The following is a 25866-nucleotide window of genomic DNA, read 5'->3' on the forward strand; positions in this document are numbered from 1 at the left end:
GGGTTAGGTCGGTGCTGGGGACCGCGAGGCCAGCATTGGAGCCTGCCGTGAGGCAAGGGCGGTACTGGGGCCTCCGAGGCCAGAATAAGAGCCTGCCGAGGGGTTAGGCCGGTGCTGGGGCCAGCGAGGCCGGCATCGGAGCCTGCTGTGAGGCAAGGCCGGTGCTGGGGCCTCTGAGGCCAGGATCAGAGCCTGCCAAGGGGTTAGGCCAGAGCTGGGGCCAGTGAGGCCGGCATCGTAGCCTGCCGTGAGGCAAGGCCAGTGCTGAGGCCTCCGAGGCCGGGATCGGAGCCTGCCTTGTGGCAAGGCCAGTACTGGGGCCTCTGAGGCCAGGATAAGGGCCTGCCGAGGGGTTAGGCCGGTGCTGGGGCCAGCGAGGCCGGCATTGGAGCCTGCCATGAGGCAAGGCTGGTACTGGGGCCTCCAAGGCCAGGATAAGAGCCTGCCGAAGTGTTAGACCGGTGCTGGGGCCAGCGAGGCCAGCATCGGAGCCTGCCATGAGGCATGGCCAGTGCTGGGGCCTCCAAGGCCAGGATCGGAACCTGCCGAGGGGTTAGGCTGTTGCTGGCGCCAGCGAGGCCGGCATCGGAGCCTGCCATGAGGCAAGGCTGGTACTGGGGCCTCCGAGGCCAGGATAAGAACCTGCCGAGGGGTTAGGCCAGTGCTGGGGCCAACGACGCCGGCATCAGAGCCTGCCGTGAGGCTAGGCTGGTGCTGGGGCCTCCGAGGCTGGGATCGGAATCTTGCCAAGGGGTTAGGCCTGTGCAGGGGCCAGCAAGGCCAGCATCGGAGCCTGCAGTGATGCAAGGCCATTCCTGCAGCCTCCAAGGCCAGGATTGAAGCCAGCTGAGGGGTTAGGCCGGTGTCGGGGCCAGCAAGACCAGAACCGGGGCCTCCCATGAGGCAAGGCCACTGCTTGAGCCAGCAAGGTCTGGATCAGTCCACTGAATAGCCAGGCCACTACTGGGGCCATCAAGAGTGGGATTGGTACTTGCAATGCAGCATGCACAGAGAAATATCGCAGAAAATATAAATCAGACGCTTCTCTTAATCAGCACTAACTAGGAGGAAAGGGGCAACAGGAAGAGGTTGAGCTATATAAAGGGCCCTATAGTGAAGCAACTAATATGACCAATCAGAGGGTATGTAATAGTGGAGGACGGAGCCCCTTTAAAACGCAGGAGGTACATAAACAAATGTATCAAAGTTAATCATCAAAGAAGCATGGGATCGAGGGAGGGGGAGGGAATGGGATGGGGGCTGGATGAGGGCTAATTGGATGATGTGTGCTTGTATATCCTCTCAAGTCTTGTACTCCAATGTGATTGATATATGACTACAATGCACCAATTTAAAAAATAAATTAATTAATTAATTAAAAAAATAAAAAAGAAAGAAATGCACAGTATATAGTATACAGAATTATGAAATTGTGTCTCAATTGCAATTCCTAAAGCGAGTTCACTTACTAAGCTGCTGAGTCATTGAGCTGGTATTCAGATGCCCTTTCAAAGCAGGCTTGAATTCCTGGATCTCCCCATAGTCGTTTTATTATTTCAGCCAGTTGAGGTGTCATGGAACCATCTTCTAGGGTATTTGCCATTGTACAAAGTTGTTGTTGATCTTCCTAAAAAGATGTTTTGATAAGGATAAAAATGGGAAATTTGCCATCTAATTTTGTTTTTAATAGAATATTTTAATTTGATTATTTTTATTTTATTTCTTTCAGTAATAATTCCACTGAATATCTTTTCAAAATGTGTTAAAATCTATACAGTTAAAGTTCCTTATAATAGCTGGTGGATTTCCATAAAAGTACTTCTCTGCAAAAACTGCAAAATATTTTATGGAGAAATTAATATATTTTGGTCTATACTATTGACTTTTGAATATAATGTCAAAAATGCTAATACTTTGGTACACATGCATTGAGTTCTGGGGGTAAGAATAATGGAAATTATCTAAGCTAGCATTTTGTCTTTTACAAATGATAGCCATACATATTTTCAAGAAAAAAATGTAAGAAATAGAGTCACCAGGAATGGTGGTACAGGCTTGTATTCCCAGGCTTGGGAGGCTGAAACAGAAAAATAAACAGGTTTGAAGCCAGCCTGGGCTACTTAGTGAGGCTCTCAGCAACTTAGTGAGACTCTCTTTCCAAATAAAGTATAAAATAGGTCTGGGAGTGTAATCAAAATGTAGAAAAGACCCTAGGTTCCACCATCAGTACCAAAAAAAAAAAAAAAAAGAATTAGAGGAAAAATGGGAAATAAATCCATATATAAATATATATATATACATATATATATATGTATATATATATATTTGTACATACATACACACATACATACACACATATACACACATATATATTATATTAATATACAATATCATTTCGGTACTTCTTTGTAATTATATAAATAAGCAAAGATAAACAGTTAGATCTACACAAAGCTTTTAAATTTCCTTGTAGGTACAGAATGCATTCCTTTGAAGCAATGATTAAGAAATTTTTAAAAAAGAAAAGAATAAAGCAACTACTGTGTTAGTTCTGTTATTTGCTATTTGGAAGCTACAAGGGAAAAGGGAAGTAAAAGTTTGTGGAGTAAATAAACTAAACCTACTGGGTTTATTATGGTCTACAATTTATTTAAAATAATAATTAAGACTCTTATGACAAAAAAAACTTTTTTTTTTTTAAAGATTAAGAATTTGAGCCAGGCGTGTTGGCTCACGCTTGTAATCCCTGAGCTTGGGAGGCAGAGTCAAGAGGATCATGCAGGTTTGAAGCCAGCCGCTCTGGCTTAAGAGACCCTGTTTCCAAATAAAAATATAAAACAGGTCTGGGAGTGTAGCCCGAAAGTAAAAAGGTTTCCAGGAATCCCAGTACCACCAAAAAAAAAAAAAAAAAAAAAAAAAAAAAATTTAAGTTTCAGAGCAATTAAATTGATAATAGTAATAGCTCAGGCAAATGGTGGAATCTGGGCTCAATGCCTGGTAGTCCAGACTCCAAAGTTCATGTTCTTTCAGACCTGTAATCCTTCTAATGAATATTATCACAACAATTTATTTTTTTATTTTTTTTCTTTATACAACTCAACTTTATTCAGAATTGTTAAATTGGAAGCAACCCAAATATACCTCTAGTGTAGAGAATACAGAAATAAACTATGACACACCAATGAAACAGGATATGTTCAGCAACAAAAGGGAATGAACTATTCATGCAAACGACATGGGTAAGCCTCAGAAGCATCATTCTGAGTGAAGGAAACCAGACTCAAATATGATACACTGCGCGATTCCATTTATATAACATTCGTGCAATAGGGACACAACATTGGTGGCTTATCAGAACAATTTATAAAAGAGCACATAAAATATCTAATATAATCCTCACAATAACATTATTAAGATAAACACTATATTTTCTCCATTTACATGTGGGGATCTAAAAACTCTAAAAATATTAATTTGCTAAACCAATACATACAATAGCATCAGAAGACAAGTCAAACCCAGAAACATTAAAAGTAATATCAGACTGCTAGGAATGAAGTATGTTCAATAAGAGTCTGCTGCTTTTCTTATAGGATTCAATGTATTATTATATTAATTTGAAGACAGGTTTATTTAGTCATTTTATCAGAAATCTGTTTTTTGTATAAAAATTAAGGTATATCTTTTTGTTAGACTGTCAAGACTGAAAAAATTCCTACTTTATCTTTCTTCAAAATCACATTTTATTGTTAAAAACACACTGTGTCTAGCTAACTATTAAATGGTCCAAATGAAGGATTGACCCCATTTTCTTATATCAACATAGGATAACATTTTTTTAAGACTTTCTCCCTATCAGTTAGATGTGAGAGAAAACTGCAAATCCAGTGAAATATGATCAGGTCTCTTCTATTGGCAGGGTTCTAATGGGTTCTTTTCACTACAAAAGTGCTATTAGGACAAATGTTTCAGTGAAACAGCTGCCCAAGCAGTTCAATCCCTAAAGGGAAAATATTACATGCCTGGCCAGCATTTCTTCATAAACCAATGTACTCTTTCCTATCTTTTAAAATATTTCATTTTAAATTGAAATACACTTTATTTGTATAGGGATCCTGAATGGAGTTTCGCTTTTTTATTTATTTTATTTATTGGTACACTATAGTCTCACATCATAATGTGGACCATGTTGACAATGGCATATAAAGTCTCACTTTAAATATTTAAATGTCCAGAAGTCCTCTTTGACCACGCCTTCAACACTAGCACCTTCCCCAAAGAAATACGCTATCAGATTAACATTTGTCTTTCTGTAATTTTTACTTTTTTTTTTTTTTTTTGTGGTACTGGGGTTCCTGGAAGCCCTTCTACCTCCGGGCTACACTCCCAGACCTATATTTTTTGTATATTTTTGAAACAGGGTTTCTTACGCCAGCGCGGCTGGCTTCGAACCTACGCCATCCTCCTGTCTCCGCCTCCCAGCGCGGGGATTACAAGCGTGCGCCACCACTCCCGGCTGTAATTTTTACTTTTTAAATTAATGCATGAAAAGTAGTTATTCCTGCATGAATACTTGGTGTTAGTGTTTCTTTTCCCAGAAATTCTATAAATCAGGATCTGTAGAGCTCCACGCTCCTCCCAGCTGCCATTCTGAAATAGCAGATTCTTTGGAATTTTTTGTTAAACTTCAAACTTGAAGACAAAGACTATTTCTATCTCAGTTGCTGCTGAGTGCTCAGTATCCCCCCAGTATCCAACCCAATGCCCACCACAAAAATAATAGCTTAATGAGAAATATTATTTTTCAAGTGATGTTGGATGACTAATTTTAAATACATAAATTTCAATGAGCCTCTATTCAAGATTATTTTGAAAAAATATAATAGCTAGTAATTGCTGGGAGCTTACATTTGGCAATATTCTGCAAAGGTAGATTTTTGCTTCTTCCTTTAATTGTAATTCAATGAGAAAAGCACTAAGATTTTGTGTATAAAAAAACTAAAACTTGAAAGAATTTAGGAACATGTCCAGACTTCATAGAGCCAATTACTAGTACAGCTGATGTAAATTTTCTATCAGGACTTTCCTTGAATGGGGGTCTGTGGGATGATGTGCACGTGGTTATGAAAAAAAATACACACACTTGTATAAACAAATCAAAAGGTAATCAGAACTCTGAACGCCACACGTTGGGAGTACTTAGCAATTAATCTGTTGAGTGAACAATTAAACCAGGTAGAGAGCACATTAATCTTAAAATTAAACAATAAAGAATGTGCTTGGAACTGCAAATGTTTATATCAGTCAAAATCAAAATAGGAGCTATGCAGTGCCTGACAACCAGGATGTCTGACACTTGAGGACATAGACACTCCGGAGAAGTTGTGGCAGTTGCGTAGGGCTGCAGAAGTTGCGTTTTTTATATTATTCAAGGTACTGTTTGAATAAATGTTACTTATTTTTAGTTTTGGTTGACATAGTGGCAGCAATGTGTAGAATTTGTGATTTTTCAGGCCACAATTGTGCCAGATCATTAAGTCTCTTAGCCAACAGATTGCAGGTATTTAGTGTGGTCTGGCATCCCTGATTTGCAAACACAGAGCTGTGCAACGCATGCCTATTTAAGAAAAGTAACAACGTGAATGTTGTGATTTCCAACTTCTCTGATATAAATACATAAAATATTATACATGCAAATTTCAACACCATTAAATTATTGCCAAAGGAATTTGGAAGGTATGTCTACTTCAGTAACTATTATTGCCTGGAAAAAAAAATAAATATTTCTAATCATTATAAGTACTGGAAAGAAAAAGGTTTTGCCTAGGGAAAAGCACTGTAGTGGAAGCCAGGAGATGTGGCCTTTTTTCTCTAAACTTTTAGCTACTTAATGTAAACCAATGAATCTTCTTTGGTCTTTATTTTTCTCATCTTTAAATCACAGGGGTTGCTGGGCGTGGTGGCGCACGCTTGTAATCCTCGCACTTGGGAGGCAAAGACAGGAGGATTGCGCAGGTTCGAAGCCAGCCTTGCTGGCTTAGGAGACCCTGTTTCCAAACAAAAAAAATATAAAGAGTAGGTCTGGGAGTGTAGCCTGGAGGTAGAAGGGTTTCCAGGAACCCCAGTACCACAAAAATAATAAATAAATAAATAAACAAACAAACAAACAAACAAACAAATAAATAAACAGGGGTTATAAGAACTAGGGGTGTGTGTGTGTGTGTGTGTGTGTGTGTGTGTGTGTGTGTGTGTATTTGTGAGCGCGCACACATATGCATGCTGGAGATTGAACACAGGGGCATTCTACCACCAATATACACCCTTAACCCTTTTTATTTTTTATTTTGAAACAGTATCTCACTAAGTTGCTAAAGGTCTTGTTAACTTGCTGAAGCTGGCCTTAAACCTGTGATCTCCTTTTCTCAGCTTTCCAAGAACTGAGATTGTAGGCATGCACCACCACAGCCAGTTTATACTAAGTTCCCTTTTAAGGGCCAGTTTAAAAATCTTGAGTTCCTAGGAAAATGTAGGGTCAGAGATAATTGAACTACCTTTAAGTAGAATGTGGTTGCTAAGTCACATAATGATAAAGGAATAAAAAGATCTTGGAGCTCAGTTCTTCTAAGATCCCCTTTTACACGTGAGAAGGAAAGTGGAGCTAGCTAGCAAGACCCTGTTCCAAAATAAAAAATCAAAAGGGCTGGGCATTTAGCTCAGAGGTAGAATGCCTCAAATTTTAATCCACAGTACCAAAATAAAAAATTAAATAGCAATTTTCTATTGCCACACAGTTTTTATATTTATCATTGATCATTGATGATAATTATGGTGTTGTTATTATTTAAAATGTTTATAGTCCCTATGAAATGATTCATGCTAGGAATTACAGATTCAATTTTGTCAATACATTATATACAAAAATATTATGAATATTTTCCTTTCTTATAGTATAAGATTGGTGTTAGGTTTGATCTTTAGGATAGCAGTGAATATTAGGTAAAATTATGATGCACAATAAAAAAGAGTTCTATTCAAGAAAGCAAGGCAAGACAGATGTAATGGCTCCAAAATTCTTATTGTGTGTTTAAAATGTTTGATATTGACTAGAACTACAATCGTTTTAATTCCCACAAATTTGTGGCTCAAACTCTGTTGTGGGAGCTGTAATTGTCATCATTTCTGTACTTACAGCACTTCTGGGATTTACATAATCAATTCCAAGTGTAGTCATGGCTTTAACAATGGCGAGGATGGACTGCAAGGTGTTACTGTAAACTACTGCTTTGAACTCCATGCATTCTTGCTCACTGTAACCATTCTTATGGATGATCCTATAATTTAAACATGAAAAGTTTTTGTGAGATGAACCATTGATTGTAACACTAAAGCACATCAACAATAAATTCCTAGAATAAGATTATCGTACATAGTCATTAGAAGGAAGAATTTAAATCACATATGTATATACGAGGTATGGGCAATGTTATATTTTTGTATTTTTATTATCATTATTCCTTTAACACAGAATTTTCTTTCTGGGCCATTCATGTGAAATATGAAGAGGATTTGGTATTTGCTGTAGATATAACACTTTTTTAACTGGGTAAATTATGAAGATTGTACTTAGAACGCACATTTCTCTTACAGGAGAAACATTCCCACATTTCCAGGACAAAGATATATACAGAGTTCTGAACCTGAGCTGTGCTTACAACAGGATGTCATGAGGAAGTGAAGTCATTTAGTAGACCATTCATGTCTTTTCCTATCACTTAAGACACCCTGGAAAATAGGAGTGCCTGCTTTCTATTTACAGCATTAGTGAGGCAGTTTTCAATGGAGGTAATCACCCTCTATTAAATTCCTTGTCTCCTCTCCATGTGTGTACGTGCCACTGAGTTCTCAAGTTGAAATATCTAGACGTTGTATTTGGCTGAACTCTTCTCTTCCTTCCACTGATTGAGTCATGCCAAGGCTTTACTAACACTGGAATAATAGCTTAAAATAGATTTATATATTAGAAGTTAAAATTATGGCTGTGCTAATTATGCTTTTTGCATTGCTGCTGTGTATCATGTACTTATTCTTTTCTCTTTTTTCTTCTTGTTGTTTATCAAACAAGGATTTGGAGATGAAAGTCATAAAGGCACTTTACTTATTTAGATTTAATTGCAAATAAATGCAGCTTTTCTTTACTAAACAAATAATATAGACAGAAAAATGCAGTGAAACATCTTTATGGTCAGATCAGGAATTAAGTTCAACAAAGAAATCTGAGATAAAAATTGAATTGGGAAGATTTTTAAATTATTTAGTTAAACTAGTAATACAAAATAAACTTGCAGCATTTAGGTTTTCTTGATTGAACAAGTTCTCATGGCTCCCTTTATATCAGAAGACGAAGAAACAACCATCACAAAACAAAATGATGCAAGCTGAATTAAAAATGTCCAGTTGAAGTGGGCATTAAGCAACATGAATTTTCCATGAGCTACACATAAATTTCTGTGACCTAGAGCCCTCTAGCTACAAGCTCTTTTCTAGTTATATTCAAATTAATAAGCTTTTCTGGGCATTTTCTGTAACACACTGCATTATATGTGCTAAAGAGAATGAATGAATCATACTCATCTCTCTGACTCCAAACCATACAGATCAGAGCTCCTTGTACAATTGTGTGCACACTAGCTGCATTAAATAAAATAAGATAGTTCTTCAATCACACTAGTGACATTTAGGTGGCTACGAAAGCTACATGTTGGCTACGGGTACCTTTAAGGAGAGCATAGATATAGAACTTTCCTATCATTGTATAAAGTTCTATTAGTATTGGTTTATAAACAAAAAAGCATATTTTATTTCTCTTATATGTAAAATTTATAGCAATTACCTCTAAATGTGGTAAGAAGGGCAAGAAAAGAAAAAAGAATGAGCCAGGAGTAGTAGTGCATGCCTGTAAATCAGTATTTGGAAGGCTGAAACAGGAGAATTGCAAGTTCAAGGCCAGCCTTAGCAATTTAGCAGGACCATTAAAACTTAGGAAGACCCTGTATCAAGTAAAAAAATAAATAAAACAGGGCTGGGGTTTATCTCAGAGATAGAATGCCCTGGGGTCAATCTTGAGCCTTCCCACACCCCCTGTGTGCATCTACACATACATACAAAAAAAAAAAAAGAAGAAGAAAATAAAACAAAGTAAAACTCTATTATGAGTGAATATAAGATACTAAGGAAGGTTTTCCAGGAGCAAAGGATGGAAAAATAATTATTCCTAGATGGTCAAATGATCAAAATAATTATATCTGGAAGACAGTTATATTCACAGATTATTCTAGATAGAAATATTAGTATGAGCAAATAGGTGTTTTAAATTATCAAGTTTTCAATATGTATCAAGATCTATAGTAACTTAAATTTCTCATATGCAAATGTAATGGTTGCATAATATTGCAATTGAAGGATGAATAGTCGTATAATTTTACAAACTATTTTCTTGTGTATTCTTTCAACTTATGTACCTTATTATATTCTATATTTCATCATTTTAAATAATAACATAAGCTGGTCGTGGTGACGCACACTTGCAATCCCCGCGCTTGGGAGATGAAGACAGGTGAATCACGCAGGTTTGAAGCCAGCCGCACTGGCTTAAGAGACCCTGTTTCCAAATTTAAAAAAAAATATATATATATATATTTATATTTATATATATTTATATATAAATATAAATATATATAAATATATATTTATATAAAAATAAAGAATTTATATTTTATATAAAATAAAGAATTTATATTTATATTTTATTTTTAAATATATAAATATATATATTATATATATATAAATATATATATAATATATATAGGTCTGGGAGTGTAGCCCGGAGGTAGAAGGGCTTCCAGGAACCTCAGTACTACCAAAATAATAATAATAATAATAATAATAATAATAAATAATATCTTTATTATACATACATTTTTATATCTTATATATTTAAATTACTTTATTTCACAGTGGCCTACTTTTAATTATTATTGAAATTTCTGAGAAATATATTTAAATGATAACTATATTTTTTCTGGCTTATTATGCATTTTTAAAATAATTATTTTTGTAAAATTTCCATAATATAATAATTTTACAAATAATGGTGAGAATCCTTCCTTCCTTCCTTCCTTCCTTCCTTCCTTCCTTCCTTCCTTCCTTCCTTCCTTCCTTCGTTCTTGTACTGTGATCCTTCTGCCTCAGCCTCCCAAGTACTAGGATTACAGAAATGAGCCACCACACACAGTTCAAAAATATTTATTTCTCAAAACCTCACTTTTATTTAGTAATATTATTTTTATGTTTTAGTTTTTTGATGGTACTGGGGGTGGAACCCAGAGGCTTTCTACCTCCAGGCTATACTCCCAGACCTATTTTCTACTTTATTTGGAAACAGGGTCTCACTAAGCTGCTGAGAACCTCATTAAGTAGCTGAGGCTGGCTTCGAACCTGTGCTATCCTCCTGTCTCTGCCTCCCAAGTGCTGGGATTACAGGCATGCCCCACAACACTCGGCTTAGTAATATTATTTTTAAATTACCATTTGTAAATTTGCTAAGAGTTAAAGCACCTAATTATTGATTTATAGTTTAGTATTATAATTAGTGAAATTCAATTATATTATTTACTTACATTCAGTTTAGTAGATATTTTAATTTTTTGTGGTACTGGTGATTGAACCTAGAGGCATTCTTCCTCCGAAGTACACCCCAGCCCTATTTTTTATTCTTTATTTTGAAACATGGTCTCACTAAGTTGTGGAAACCTCACTATGTAGCTGAGGCTAGCAGAGAACCTGTGATCCCCTGTCTCAGCCTCCCAAGTACTGGAATTACAAGTGTGTACCACCATGCCCAGCTTCTAATTTTGATTTTTGTGAACCATCTGCTCATAGACTTTCCCACTTATCTATATTAGGCAGTTTACTGTTTTATTTAACAACCTATTGGTTATTAGGGTACTCAATTATCATATTTATTATATATTTTCCTTTTTTCTATTTTTTGACTAATTTTCTTTATAGTTTAATGTATTATTTGTAGCCAAATAATTGGTCACTTTTTCTTTTCTTTTGCTGTATTTGAACTTAAAAATGGAGACATAAAAAGATAAGATAGATACAAGTATGATTACAAACTGAAAGAAAAAGCAGAACAGGGTAGTGATGTTATAAATAAATGAGAGATGACTTAGTTGCTAGGATGGACTTGAGAACTCAAAAGTATTCTGATCAGAGAACCGCATGAAGGAGGTCTGTTTTTTGGAGACCAGAGACTGAAAAGGAAATGTCATACATTCTCTGCAAATATAGGTGATGGGTTTCTAAATTGAGGGTTTTAAAATACTGTTGACATGCAATTTACATTAAATTATAACATAGTAGGAAAAAACCTGGGGTTTAGATTGTAACCAGACAGTTACATCATTGACTGGGATCACTTATTAAGTTAATAATCTGAAGGAATGCTTTAGCACATAATTTTAAAGAAGATAAAAATTTATTCCTCCTCCTGCTCCTCCTCCTTCAACAGCAACAATTATTTCCTAAGATTTTCTAGCAATGACAAAGTTGTAAGGTTTCACTCAACCAGTTTTACTTATCTACCACCATTTTATTCATTTGGACATTGAACTTTTTATTTATAGCACTTTTGTATTTATTACAGAAAATATAAGAAGTAGAAATTCAGGTCTAATTATTTAATTTTAAGGGAAAGAGTAGAGAATATAAAAGCAAAAAATTAAAATTTATCATAGTGATCATTTAAAATTGCATTTCATTTTCACATAGGCAAAATATCAATGAGATTAATAATATGGTTACTCAATAATTCAAATGGATCACTGGTTGAAATATATATTATATATACTATGTGTGTATGTGTGTGTGTGTGTGTGTGTGTGTGTGTGTGTATGTGTGTGTGTGTGTGTGTGTTTGTTACTGGGGATTGAACCCAGGGGCATTCTACCTCCTAGCTACACCCCCAGCCCTATTTTTTATTCTTTTTATTCTTTATTTTGAAACAGGGTCTCACTAAGTTACAGAGGGCCTCACTAAGTAGCTGAGGCTGTCTGTGAACCTGCGATCTCCTGTCTCGCATGCATCACCATGTCTGGCTTGATTGACACATTTTTAACTGTTTGTAGTTGATGCCTACATTGTAAGACCTCTAAATAATTCCCAGATTAATCCAATTAAAATATGAATGCTTTTAGTATTTATTTTGTTTAGAGGCAAAATTTAAAAGAAAAACATAATATTCTTCATCTATTATGCTTTTTCTTGAAGGCTAGAAGGAATATTTACCTAGGAACTGTGATAGCTTTGTCATAACCTGTGATTTAGAAGAGATTACCAATCAGCGTTTCCAAAAGCACTATTTTAAGAATGGTCAAATACATGGACAGACATCAAATATTAAGCATTTGAAATAGTTCTGTACCTACTTCATTTGTTTAACAATAGTACTTTTTCCAGATTCACCTGCCCCTGCAACCAAAAAAAAGAAATGTTATCAAGTGATACACCAGATTTGTACAAATTTGAAGGCCTATCACTTGTTTGTAAATCTTTAAGTCACCTTTTCTAATATGTGTTTTAAAGCAAAGATTGGACACTATCAGAAAAATATTACCATTACATCTGCATATAATTTCAGAAGCTTCTATCTCCTAGCTTTGCAACCAAAGGAAATGGCCCACAATTCCCAGGCTCTAAGTTACTCTCAACCTCTCAGAATGTTTCCTTTTATATCCTATTTGAATAAATGGGAAGAGAATAAAAAATAACAAGGCAATAACTTTTTATTTCCCAAATTGTTCATAACCTATTCTGATTCCAGGGTGAGCTTGTCTCTCCAGCAGCCCATTTACCTTGGGCAAATATATTTATTTCCACTTAAAGGAAGGCTGTTGCAACATAGCAGTTGCAAACCTAAAGAAGTGGTGGGTGTAAAAACTGATATGAGAATGTCTCGAAATTCCTTGCACATTCCTTCTTACCTATGAGTAAGAAGAAGATGTGTGGGGGGGGGTTTAGGAGTGAGGAACCTATTGTAATTATATAGAGAAATCTGTTACATTTATCTAGAATGTCTATTTTAGTTGATGATATACAATGTAAAACTTTAACTTTGGTATCAAGTCAACTCTATGTACAATTTAAAGAGGAATAAAAATATGATTTTTAAAAGATAAACTATGAACGCTTAATGAAAAACCAGTGGTTTTTTCAGACCATGTCCAAAGGCCTTTGGGGGATAATTCTTGACTGTCCCTTGTCACTAACAAGTACTTCTTTGGGAAATGAAAATTGACAAATACTCAATGAGAATGTGGTTTACTAGATTTAAGTTTTTGTTTCCATCCCTCTGTGCCTGTGTATGAGTGTGTTTGTGTGTGTGTATATATATCTTTAGTAAATTCTTTAAATTCTTAAAGCCCTCATCTATAAACAGAATACTTACCTTACCAAGGATGTTAGAGAACTCTTAGGATATAATAGACATGCGATTATTTGCAAACTATAGAGTAAAATTAAGATAAGGCAATGTTACCTGAAAATCCAGCGATCTAAAAACTGTACAGTGTTTCATAAAGAGAACAATCTAATTTCCTACTGTAGATGCCCTACGTATATATAGCAAATGATGCTGAAGCAATTAAACATCTCTATAGAAAAATATTGGCTCATCATAAGGTATCAAAAATGAATTTGAAATCACTCATAAACATGCATATAAAACCTATTACTGAAGTTCTAGGAACATTTAAAATTAAAAATCTTCAAAATCTTGAACTATTGCAAATTTACTGCATCAAAATTAAAAATGGGCAAGCTGCTGACCAAGAGAAGATATTTATAGCATTTGTCTTAGACATAGGATATGTAGCCCATAGTGTAAGTGCAGTGGGCTCAAGAAGATTATCATTAAGAATGTTTAAAAGTATGTACAGGGAATAAAAGTATACATAGATGTTAGGGAGTAATTGGGACACAGAAGCATTTTAGCTGATGGTGGAGAAACCTTAGTGGAGGGATGGAGGAGTCGGGGAGGTGATGTTGTGGGGAGGGAGAATTAATGAAGAAAACACTTAAGCAGAATTACCAATTCCAGTTTCAGTATCGTGTATGGGGAGGTACGTAGGGTGGGGGGAGAAGCTCATTTAGTGCTGTGTGCATGCATGTCCCTATCACTATCAACCACATTATGATGTAAGACTACAATGCACCAATGAAAGTATATAGAAAATAAAGAAGTTTGCAAAAAAAAAAAGAAAAACAAATAGATATACACATGAAAAAATTCTAACGATGATTTCAGAGAATGAAAATGAAAGAATTTGATGAAATTTTTATGTATTACTCTAGGTGGAAAATGGTTTGTCCTCTTAGAAACTCATGTTGAAATTTAATCCCCAAGAAGGGATAGTAAGAGATGGGACCAGGTGGTGGTGGATCTGCCATAAAAGCCAGTTTTGCCAGGATTCATATTCATATCCTCTCTCTCTCTCTCTTTCTCTCTCTCTCTCTCTCCTTTTCCCCTGTCTCTTACCAAGTAAATGCCCTTGGCTGCCTTGGAACTCTGCCAACCATAATGCCATTATCAGATATGGCCCTTTAACCTTGCACCAGAACCAGAAACATCAGTCAAAAGAAAGCTTTCTTTTTTTCATAATTTGCCCAGTCTTGGCACTGTGTTGTTAGCAACAGAAAATGAAGTTAAGACACTTGTCTATAAATATTAGATGAGTTGGGGGTAAGCAAAGGAAAGAAGTAAATTGAGGCAACTTCTTGGAATTTTATTTTATTCTTTGGTACTGGGGTGGAACCCAGGGGCCTTCTACCTTCAGGCTACACTCCCAGACCTATTTTATATTTTATTTGGAAATACGGTCTCTTAAGCCAGCTGAGGCTGGCTTCGAACCTGCACGATCCTCCTCTCTCAGCCTCCCAAGCGCGGGGATTACAAGCGTGCACCACCATGCCTGGCAACTTCTTGGAATTTTAAAGTTCAGGATTCACAAATAGGAGAAAAGCAGGAAGTCACCAAAATGAATAAAATCTAATAGTGTAAATTATGCTATAAATTTTTTGATTTATTTACTAATTAGTTTCTAAAGTGTTGATGAAGAAAACTCAGCATTTTGCAACTAATGTGGTCATATCTTTTAGACCGTGTCCCCAGTCTACAACTGACATTTATTGACAAAATATGATATTGAAACAAAAAGACCAAAGGTGTGATATAAAATGCCAGTGAGTTGAGTTTTAGTCTTCTAATACTAAGTTCTCTATCTGTAGGAGAAGCAAAGAGCTTGATAAATTAGGGCTGTTTCAGAATTTAGGTTGCAGTACATCTTTGAAGACTAAATATGCCCGTTAATTTGGGGCAGATTTATAAGTTACACAACTGAAGCTGTTTTCAAATGTCTCAGCAACACTGGAATTCAGGATAAACATAAACATATCTTTTGCCAGCTTGTCAGTCAACTACCTTGTTTTACCCAAACTAGTATGATTTATATGTAAACAAAAGTATGCTGATTATGATAACCCGTTCCCAAGAGCTCAAGTCTCCTTATCCTATTCTATTTGCACTTTTTCCTTGGCATATATTTTCTTCTAAATATTTACTATTATTTAGTACATTGATTTTAATTTTTCTTATCTGCCCTCTGATACTGCAAGGTAAATTCCACAGGAAAGATCTTTGTTTAGTTCACCGATGTATCCAAAGCACCTGTGCCTAACTCTGTAGAATCTCAATGAAACAAATAAATTCTATAAACTTGTACTTTTTATCAATGGAACATTTTCATATAATTTACAATGTTTTTTAAAACCTGGAATAGATATAGCTACACCTAAATTTGAGTTTGTTTCACAGCAGGTTTTGTTGCCCCAACTTTTTAAAATGTATCTTTTCTGTACTTGTTGAAATCAGCTGCCTACCTTTTATAATATTAAGGAAATAACACTAGTGAAGCTATGGGGAATGTTCATCACCTCATGATGATATACAAATTCTTTACCTTAGGTAAAACTTTAGAATTGTCTTTATGACTTTGTTCTAGTGCACTCTATGTGGAATGGGGGATTTGAACCTAGGGGTGTTTTTACCTCCGTGTTACACCCCCAACCTGCAATTTTCCTACATTAGTCTCTCAAATAGTGGAATTACAGGTGTGTGCCACCACACCAACTGGGAGTGAAATAGCAAAATAGTTGTTGAATGTAAAAATCAAGCTAAGTAATTTGTTCATATTTCTTCATAGACTTTACTTAATATGACTAATCACCACTAACTGACAGATTAGGCATGACTGCTTCATTTAATGGAGATGGCTATACCCAAGAATAAAATGTCTAGGAACTGAAAAAATAAAATGAAATCATGCCCGAATATCATGTTCGAATATGAAGACATTCTTCATACTTTTTGCACGGCTAAGAGTTGTTTCTGAGAGTGGAAAGAGCAAACCAATGAATTCTCCACACTAATCTAGTTTGCTGGCTTTAGACAATTTGCCCCACTTTGCTGTAGGATATACATTACTTTGAGTGGAAAGTTACCCAGTACAATTAGAAAATTCTCCTTGATAGTTTTTCTTTAAAAATCTCTAACAGTAGAAGCAGACATTAGAAATAGTAGCATCTGAGTTCCATCCCCATTACCACAAAAAACAAAAACAGAAAAATAAACAGAAAAAAAGACTGAGATGTAGAATGTCTCTATGTTCAATCCCCAGTACTATAAATAAATAAATTAAAAATAAACAAATAAATAAGTTGTTCTATTATGACACCCTGTCTTTGAATCTGTGATCCTGTTTTGACCTTCCATGTATTAGGATTGCAGGCATGCACCTCCATGCTGGGCTCATTTTTTTTTTAATTGTTTTAGAATTATTTAATCTGGGGTTGGTTGAATTTTCAGACTGGCAGTCAATTGATAATCATATTGATGACATTATGACCTGGAATATCCCCAAAATAATTGAGGATAGACAGTATGTTATTACATAATTATTCTTAATTTAGCTGGGAATTCCATGATGTGTCTAAGGGCAGGCCAAATAATCACCTTTTAAAATGACCAGCAACTTGTGTGTGTGTGTGTGTGTGTGTGTGTGTGTGTGTGTTTGTGTGTGTGTGTGTGTGTGTGTGTGTGTGTGTGTGTGTGTGTATGATACTGAGGATTGAACACAGGAGCATTCTACCTCTGAAATACACACCAACTCTACTTTTTATTCTTTATTTTATTTTTATTATATATATAATTTTTATTTATTTATTTATTTTTGTGGTACTGGGGGTAGAACCCAGGGGCTTTTCTACCACTGGGCTATACTCCCAGACCTATTTTTTTATATTTTATTTGGAAACAGGGTCTCACTAAGTTGCTGAGAGCCTCACTAAGTAGCTGAGGCTGGCTTCAAACCTGTGCGATCCTCCTGTCTCAGCCTCCCAAGCCCAGGGATTACAAATTTGTGCCACCATGCCCAGCAACTTTTTATTCTTTATTTTTTAAAAGGGTCTCACTAAGTTGTGGAGAGCCTCACTAAGTAGCTGAAGCTGGTCATGAACCTATGATCCTCCAGTCTCAGCCTTCCAACTACTTGGATTACAAGTGTGTGTGATCATGCCCGGCTACCAGCAACTTTTATGTAAACTACATATTGAGAATTAATAGTCTCTCTTGGTGTTTTTTTTTTTTATAAAAAGGTCCCTGGACTGTCTTTGCTCTATGTAGCGACTATGGTGATCTATAAGAAGGTCCAATATAATAACTACAAATTCTAAAGAAAATCTAATCTATCTAAAGTCTCTTTTTACTTAAACTTCATATCAAAGCTATTTTGGATATAAACTCTTCAGTCCCATCTCACAGTGGTTGTAGGTCTCAGTTCACAATCACCATTCCATTCTTGTAGGATTAGGTCATTTTACAGAGTCAAATATAGATACCATAACAACTTGTTCACATAGGCTGAGTGTCCTGAAATAGTCTCTTCCTCCAAATTGCGGTTCTCACTAATATTACCTTCTGGGTCAGGAGGCATTAAGGGAATTTTAACAATATATTTATTCATTCCTTTTAGATAGATAATATTTCAAATAACTGTTTTAGTTTATCATTTAATAATCGCCATTTTATTTTAAATAAGAATAAGTTAGGAATTTATTTCATATTTTTGTGCAAATATAAAAAATATCAATGCTACATGATATTGATACTGAACTTGGGCTAAATTCACACAAGGCTGGATTGTTCACTTGGTACAACATGCTAAAATAATAAAATAAAATATAGATATGTGCTTTCATAGACATTGTGTAACAGTGTAAGCTTGTCATCTGTTGGATAGACTGTTAGCCGTAAACATTTTTTAATAATCTTTATTGAAACGATTTTGTTTCACTCGTTATTCCTCCATCTCATGGACCACCATCAAAATTCTGTCTCTTCTGTATGACAACTCTTCAAATAGTTTGGATTTCCAGAGGGAAAGTGGGATAAGAATTTTTAAAATATGGGCTTGCACTCATTTTCGACTTTGAATGAGTGTCTTGATAAAATTAATTTCTATGAGAATCAGTTTCCTCTTTTATCAAAATGGGTAACTAATATTTATATCTTTGGGTTTGTGATATTAATGTCTAGAACGTACCATAACTTATAGCAAGCTCTCAACATTTTCTCATATTCTAAGAATACTCCCATCTTTGCAAGGACATTTTTCAATTATAGTATCTTCCATTCCTTTAATTTTTTTCATGTGGAACATGATTTTTAGATCTCTCTCTCCCTCTCCCTCTCCCTCTCCCTCTCCCTCTCCCTCTCCCTCTCCCTCTCCCTCTCCCTCTCCCTCTCCCTCTCCGTCTCCCTCTCCCTTTCTTTCTTTCTTTCTTTCTTTCTTTCTTTCTTTCTTTCTTTCTTTCTTTCTTTCTTTCCTTCTTCTTCTTCTTCTTCTTCTTCTTCTTCTTCTTCTTCTTCTTCTTCTTCTTCTTCTTCTTCTTCTTCTTCTTCTTCTTCTTCTTCTTCTTCTTCTTCTTCTTCTTCTTCTTCTTCTTCTTCTATCTCTATCTATCTCTCTCTCTGGTACTGAGGATGGAACCCAGAGGCAGTCTACCTCTGAGCTACATCCCCAGCCCTATTTTTTTTTTTTTTGAAACAGGGTCTCACTAAGTTGCAGAGGGCCTCACTGAGTAGCTAAGGCTGTCCACAAACTACAATCCTCCTGTCTCAGCCTCCCAAATGCTGGGATTACAAGCATGCACCACCACGCCAGGCTTGATTTGAACCACACTCCATGCAAGAGCCAAAGTTCTTCTGAAATGTCAATTGTGCTGTAGATACAATATTTATGAAGAGCACTTATATTCTGATACAGTGGGCTAGGGATGCATATGTTTGCTTCATTTGCTGCCTGGTTGTAAATAGAATACTTTTCATAATGGGGACCATGTTTAGCTTGCCCCCCCACCCCAGTCACTTTATCACATTCTTCACCTATGAGCCTGCAGTTGATAAAGTTTGGTTTTTTGTTTTTTGAGTTTTTTTTGGCGTGTGTGTGTGTGGGGGGGGTCTGGGGATGGAACCCAGGAGCACTTAATCCCCAACCTACACACCCTGTCCTATTTTTTATTCTTTATTTTGAAACTGGGTTTCACTGAGTTGCAAAGGACCTCACTAAGTAGCTGAGGCTGTCCGTGAACCACAATTCTCTGGTCTCAGCCTCCCAAATGCTGGGATTACAAGCATGCGCCATTTTACATGTGTGTATATGCTATATCTGATATGTATATATAATATATATAAAAAGCTTTTTTTACACAAACTTTCTCTATAGATATGTAACTATAACTATGTATATTTATACATAAGCTATTATGTATATATACATATATATGATTTTTAACCTCAATAAAAATATCTATTAACTCCTCTTTTGTTAATTTACTAACTTAAAACACAGATTCTAAAGTACTGATTTCTTGAATTTCTATTAGTTTCTATATTGAATAAATTTTGGGCTACTATTTATTTTATTTTGCTGGCAAAATAAAATGTAAAAGTTTTCTGTTAGTTGAGATCTTTGTTCTCTCACTATGTTATTTCAATTAAATCTCTCCCAAGTTTGAAATGTAAGTCTTATCCACCTTCACCCACATACCTGATGAGAGAACTACAGAGGTAAAGGTCAGGGACAGGAAGCCATCTATTATAGACCCGAGAGTCTGTTCTGCTAACAGGAAACCCGTTAGTCATTATAAGCTCTTTTTCACTCCTAGATGTGCATCAGTAAATACAAGTTGGAAAGATTTATAAACATAACTGTTTATCTGGCTAAGGGAATTTCTTTCTATTTTGATAAGTGTTTCTAATCAGAAGTTAAGAATTTTACATTGAATTTTCTGTTGATTTATTTTTCTCATCTCCTGATATAATTGTGATGAACCTTCTCTCTTAATATGATAATGTGGTAAATAATATTCATTAATGTTCTGACAAGTATTTCAACCATACATTCTTGGGGTAACCTCCCTTCTTCCCTCTCTCATCTTTTTCTCTTTTTTAATAATCAGATAACTAAAGGTTGTCAAACAATAAATTAAGAATAATCTCTTTAAAAAGCTTATACAGCCGGGCGTGGTGGCACACGCTTGTAATCCCAGCGCTTGGGAGGCTGAGACAGGAGGATCGCACAGGTTTGAAGCCAGCCTCAGCTACTTAGTGAGGCTCTCAGCAACTTAGTGAGACCCTGTTTCCAAATAAAATATTAAAAAATAGGTCTGGGAGTGTAGCCTGGAGGTAGGAAGCCTCTGGGTTCCACCCCCAGTACCATAAAAAAAAAGCTTATACAATGTTAAAATGATCTGTCCATGGACTGTTTGGTACAATTTAATTGTAAAGCAATATGAAGAAATTTTCAGATAAATTTAGACACTTCCCCTGTAGATAAATTTATCTTTGTAGACAAAATTATCCTTTGCAGATAAATATAGACATTTCCTTTAGACACTTCCTTTTCCTTTATTATTAAAATGAATAATAATCCAATGTTCATTTTTCTCAAACTTTTAATTCAATTAAATCAAATAATTTACTTAATTAATTTACTTATTTTTTTGCAGTACTCAGGATTGAGCCCAGGGGTACTCTACCTCCAAGAAATACCCCCAGCCCTATTTGTTAGTCTTTATTTTGAAACAGAGTCTCACTAAATTGTGGAGAGCCTCACTAAGTAGCTGAAGCTGGCCACAAACCTGAGATCCTCCTGTCTCAGCCTCCCACTACTAGGATTACAAGCGTGCAACACCACGCCTGGCTAAATTTTTAATTTTAATAATTTAAAACTTACAGAGATTTGAAAAAGTAGTACTTTAGAAGCCTGTATTTTATACTCTTTGCCTTTAGCAATTATTATTATTATTTTTTGTGTGTGTGGTACTGGGGTTCCTGGAAGCCCTTCTACCTCTGGGCTACACTCCCAGACCTATTTTTACATTTTTATTTGGAAACAGGGTCTCCTAAGCCAGTACGCGCAGCTGGCTTCGAACCTGCGCCATCCTCCTGTCTCTGCCTCCCAAGCGCGGGGATTACAAGCGTGCGCCACCACGCCCGGCAGCCTTTAGCAATTATTAATGCTGTGTCATATTTGCCTTCTTTTTCATTAATATATATGCATATATTTTATATGCTTAGCCCTGCTGGACCTTTGAAAACAATCAGACACTTCACTCATAAGTACTTCGAAATTCATCTTCTAAGAATAATGTTGGTTTATGCCTGTAATTTCAGTACTAAGTATGTAATTTCAGTACTAAGTACTGTGATTTCAGTACTAAGTACTAAATATGGTGGTTTATGCCTGTAATTTCAGTACTAAGGCTGAAACAGAGGGACTGCAGATTCAAAGCCAATCTCAGCAATATAGCAAGACCTTCAGCAACTTAGTGAGACCTGGTTTCAGACTAAAGATGAAAAAGGGCTGGAGATGTAGCTCAGATGTAGAATACCCCTTAGTTTAATCCCTAGTATAAAAATATTATTAAGCCGGGCGTGGTGGCGCACGCTTGTAATCCCCGCGCTTGGGAGGCAGAGACAGGAGGATCGCGCAGGTTCGAAGCCAGCCGCGCGCGCTGGCTTAGGAGACCCTGTTTCCAAATAAAAATGTAAAAACAGGTCTGGGAGTGTAGCCCAGAGGTAGAAGGGCTTCCAGGAACCCCAGTACCACCAAAAAAATATATATATATATTATTAATAATAAATTAGTAACAATAATAAGGATTTTAAAATAAAATATACTATTTTATACTTTAAATTTATATTAATCCAAACTATTTATGAACACCATATCCATATTTACATAATTGTTCCAAAAATGTTTTACACATAATTAATATTATTTGGATTCAAGTTCCAATTATAGTTCACACATTTGTTTTATTCATGTTATTTAAATTATTTTTAACATAGAATATTTCTCTTATAATGCTTTTGTTATACATTCCTAATTTTAGCATTTTCCTAAAGCCTGTAATTATTTTCTAATACAATGTCTAATACTCTTTTGTCTGGTTATTATATCCAATGTAGATATTTTAATATAAATATTACATAAGAAATACTGTGGTTTTTTATTATATTGTATTAGTAAGTGGTGTAAAATTAATTTATATGGCCATTGGTATGGCTGAGTATTTTTATAATATAGAAAAAATGAGCCTTCAGAGTCTATGGAATCTCTTGATAGCCAAACTAAGCATGTTTCATTTATGATAATGAATACTGTGTTATTTTTGGTGGTATTTTATTTGAATATTGCAACTTCTAATTCTATAGTCTTTCTAAAAACTAGCTTATACTATTCATAGTACCCATAGTTAACAATAATGTATTCTATACCTAAAATATTTGCTAATACATTTTGTTAAGTGTTCTTATAAATAATAACAATGATGATAAATAAGGGAATGGGAAGAACCATTTAGAGGTGATGAATATGTGAATGGCACAGACTGTAATAGATTTGTGTGGTTTTCATGGTGTTTCCACACTTATAAAATTGTATATGTTAAGTAGATTTTGGATGTCAATCATACCTGTATATAGTGTTTTTTAAAGTGCTATATGAGATTTCTTGCATTTCAAAAAGTATTTTTATAAATATTTGTTTTTATTACTTTATTAATATGCCATTTAGGCCAGTAAATAAAGATAGCAAAATAGAATTATATAATTTTTTTCTATGCAAGCTTATTTTAGATAACCAAATGGTCCTTTGTCTGGCTGTTTATTATTTTTGGAAATAATGATATACATAACTTTTAGTATAAATTAATGTTTAAAAATTCTTGGTTTTTTCCCCTTCTCACTTATATATGTACATATATACATACACATATATACATATATACATATATATACATATATACATATATATGTTCTAAAAGGAATTAAATATAATGTTTTCCTAATGCACCCATAATATTACAGGTAGCAGTCAGGAGTCTGAATAATATTATTGATGTAGATTAAAGGACCTTGTCATTATTAGCTAAATTATGTGATGCAATTTGATTTTAACAGAACAAGTAAATAACATATTTGGTGTCAAAAGACTCAACATATTTCTCTTCAAACAAAATGAAATAGCTAACTGGGAATGGTGGTTTATGCCTATAATCCCAGGACTTGAGCGGCTTAGACAGGAGAATCACAGATTTGAAGCCAGCCTCAGCAACTTAGCAAGACTCTATTTCAAATAAATAAATAAATAAATAAATAAATAAATAAATAAATAAATAGCCAGGCATGGTGGCGCACGCTTGTTGAGAGGCGGAGACAGGAGGATCGTGCAGGTTCGAACTCTGTTTCCAAATAAACAAAACCCTATAAAATAGGTCTGAGAGTGTAGACCAGAGGTAGACGGGCTTCCAGGAACCCCAGTACCACCAAATAAATAAATAAATAAATAAATAAATAAATAAATAAATAAATGGCTGGGTGTGTAGCTTGGAGGTTGAATGTCTACGAATTCAGTCCTCAGTACCAATAATAATAATAATAATAATAATAATAATAATAATAATAATGATGATGATGATGATGTAGATCGTTGTAACTTGTAATTAAACATTGTTCTCAGTACTAAAAGCTGACTAGGTGCACTAAAGCTAAACTGGCATAGATAAATTGAGACACCAAATATTTACCTCTTGCTTAATAAAAACTACTAAAATTACTAAACATAAAAATATGAAATCTATGATTTTTGCATTTTAAACCCCTACATGATATATAATTACAATGCACTAATAAAAGTATAAAAATAGGAAATCTTTATAGTGTACACATATAATCAACTTAAGTTTCCAAACACTTTTTATAAGAAATCGCCCATATGGTAATACACTTGAAATTAAAGTTTGAGAAAAGTGAAAACGTTAGAATGGAAGAAAAGAGTTTTGAAAGAAAAGGGGCGGGATTTACCTAACAGCAGCAACTTTACAGTTCTTGCATCTCTCTCAGCATCTTCCTGAAGCTTTTTCTCCAGTTCTTTGGATCTTTTGGCTGATTCCTTGCTCTCTGAACTAATTCCACTTCCCATCTCGTGATATTAGATAAATCTCAGTTTATCTGCTCAGATTTTTTCAGTTGCACAACACAGCTCTATTCTGGACATAGAACTTAAGAGCAGTGCTTGCTAAGTAGCCCACAGCCCATTCCCACACACTAAGGTTCTGTTTTGACTAAGGAGATGCTTTCAAATCTGTCACCTGATCAAGGGATAAAACTCTATCACCCTAATGGAAGCTGAAGAGGAAATTCATTATGCAATCAAATTAAATGGTAACATCTGGCACACCTTCAAAACATGCTTTTTATCTTAGTAGAATCAAATAATGTAGGAAATTATCAGAATCTATAGATGACTGGCAATGAGAAATTCAAATGGAATGTTTCTCATTAACAGACAATCTCTATTACTGAGAAGAAAAGTTCTTACTAACCAACAATGTTTGAATCTAATCTTCAGATATTTGGTTCTTTCAATTCTCTCTAACCATTATGTCACAAATGGAATAATTATATTGTTCACCAAATTTGTTGGTTGGTCTATGTTTGGCTTATGACAAAATTATTGGGATTCTCTTATTTAGTCAGAAAACTATAAACATTTCCTTATAAGCAATAAAATGAATTCATATAGTTTTTATCTTTATGTATAATCTATTGTCACCAACATAGAATTTAAAAAACAGTTGTCTTAAATGATTGATTTTAGTCTCATTGGCTCCATCTCTTTAAATTATGCTTTTAGTGTCTGTCACTCCAGAACACTAATGGAAAATCAATCCATCAACACTAATTGAGGGCCTACTTAGTGTAGATACTGACTTGTGTTCAACTTGGGCAATATATTAACTCTTTTGGGCCATTAAGGAACAGCTGATGTACTGGAGGGGTTTTATTGATTTGGTACCAAGGGAATAAGGACCAATGTTCCTTGAAATTGAATTTAGTAATTCCTGATAAGTAAAAGCAATGAATACACATAGATATGTCTACTCCTTTTAAGAACCCAATGGATAGCATATTCCTCTTGAAAATCTGCAGGTCCCAGCCCAAGATGATGTACAATTTTTCACTTATATTATCACAGAGAGTATTTCGTTGGTAGTCCGTAAATATTTTCTTTATGATCAGAGCTGATTGCCTGTGATAATGGGTATGTCTCCCAATTCACATTTTGGGATTTATGAAAGTGCTTAACTAGAAAATGCTAGAATATAGTTAGTCCATCAATC

General features: G+C 35.1%; 1 protein-coding gene across 1 annotated transcript in view; it reads right to left on the reverse strand.

Moving 5' to 3' along the window:
* The window catches only part of GNAT3 (G protein subunit alpha transducin 3), a gene marked incomplete at both ends in the record, with an annotated part of 51514 nt that extends 26849 nt beyond the window's left edge, over positions 1 to 24665 (reverse strand). The window contains 4 exons of the mRNA XM_080701321.1: positions 1470 to 1627; positions 7190 to 7331; positions 12492 to 12534; positions 24548 to 24665. Of these exons, the coding sequence (XP_080557447.1) occupies positions 1470 to 1627; positions 7190 to 7331; positions 12492 to 12534; positions 24548 to 24665 (461 nt within the window). The remainder of the gene's footprint in view (positions 1 to 1469; positions 1628 to 7189; positions 7332 to 12491; positions 12535 to 24547) is intronic.
* Between the last annotated feature and the right edge of the window lie 1201 nt (positions 24666 to 25866).

Source organism: Muscardinus avellanarius (genome assembly GCF_963383645.1).
Source record: "Muscardinus avellanarius genome assembly, chromosome: 9".
Taxonomy (NCBI): domain Eukaryota; kingdom Metazoa; phylum Chordata; class Mammalia; order Rodentia; family Gliridae; genus Muscardinus; species Muscardinus avellanarius.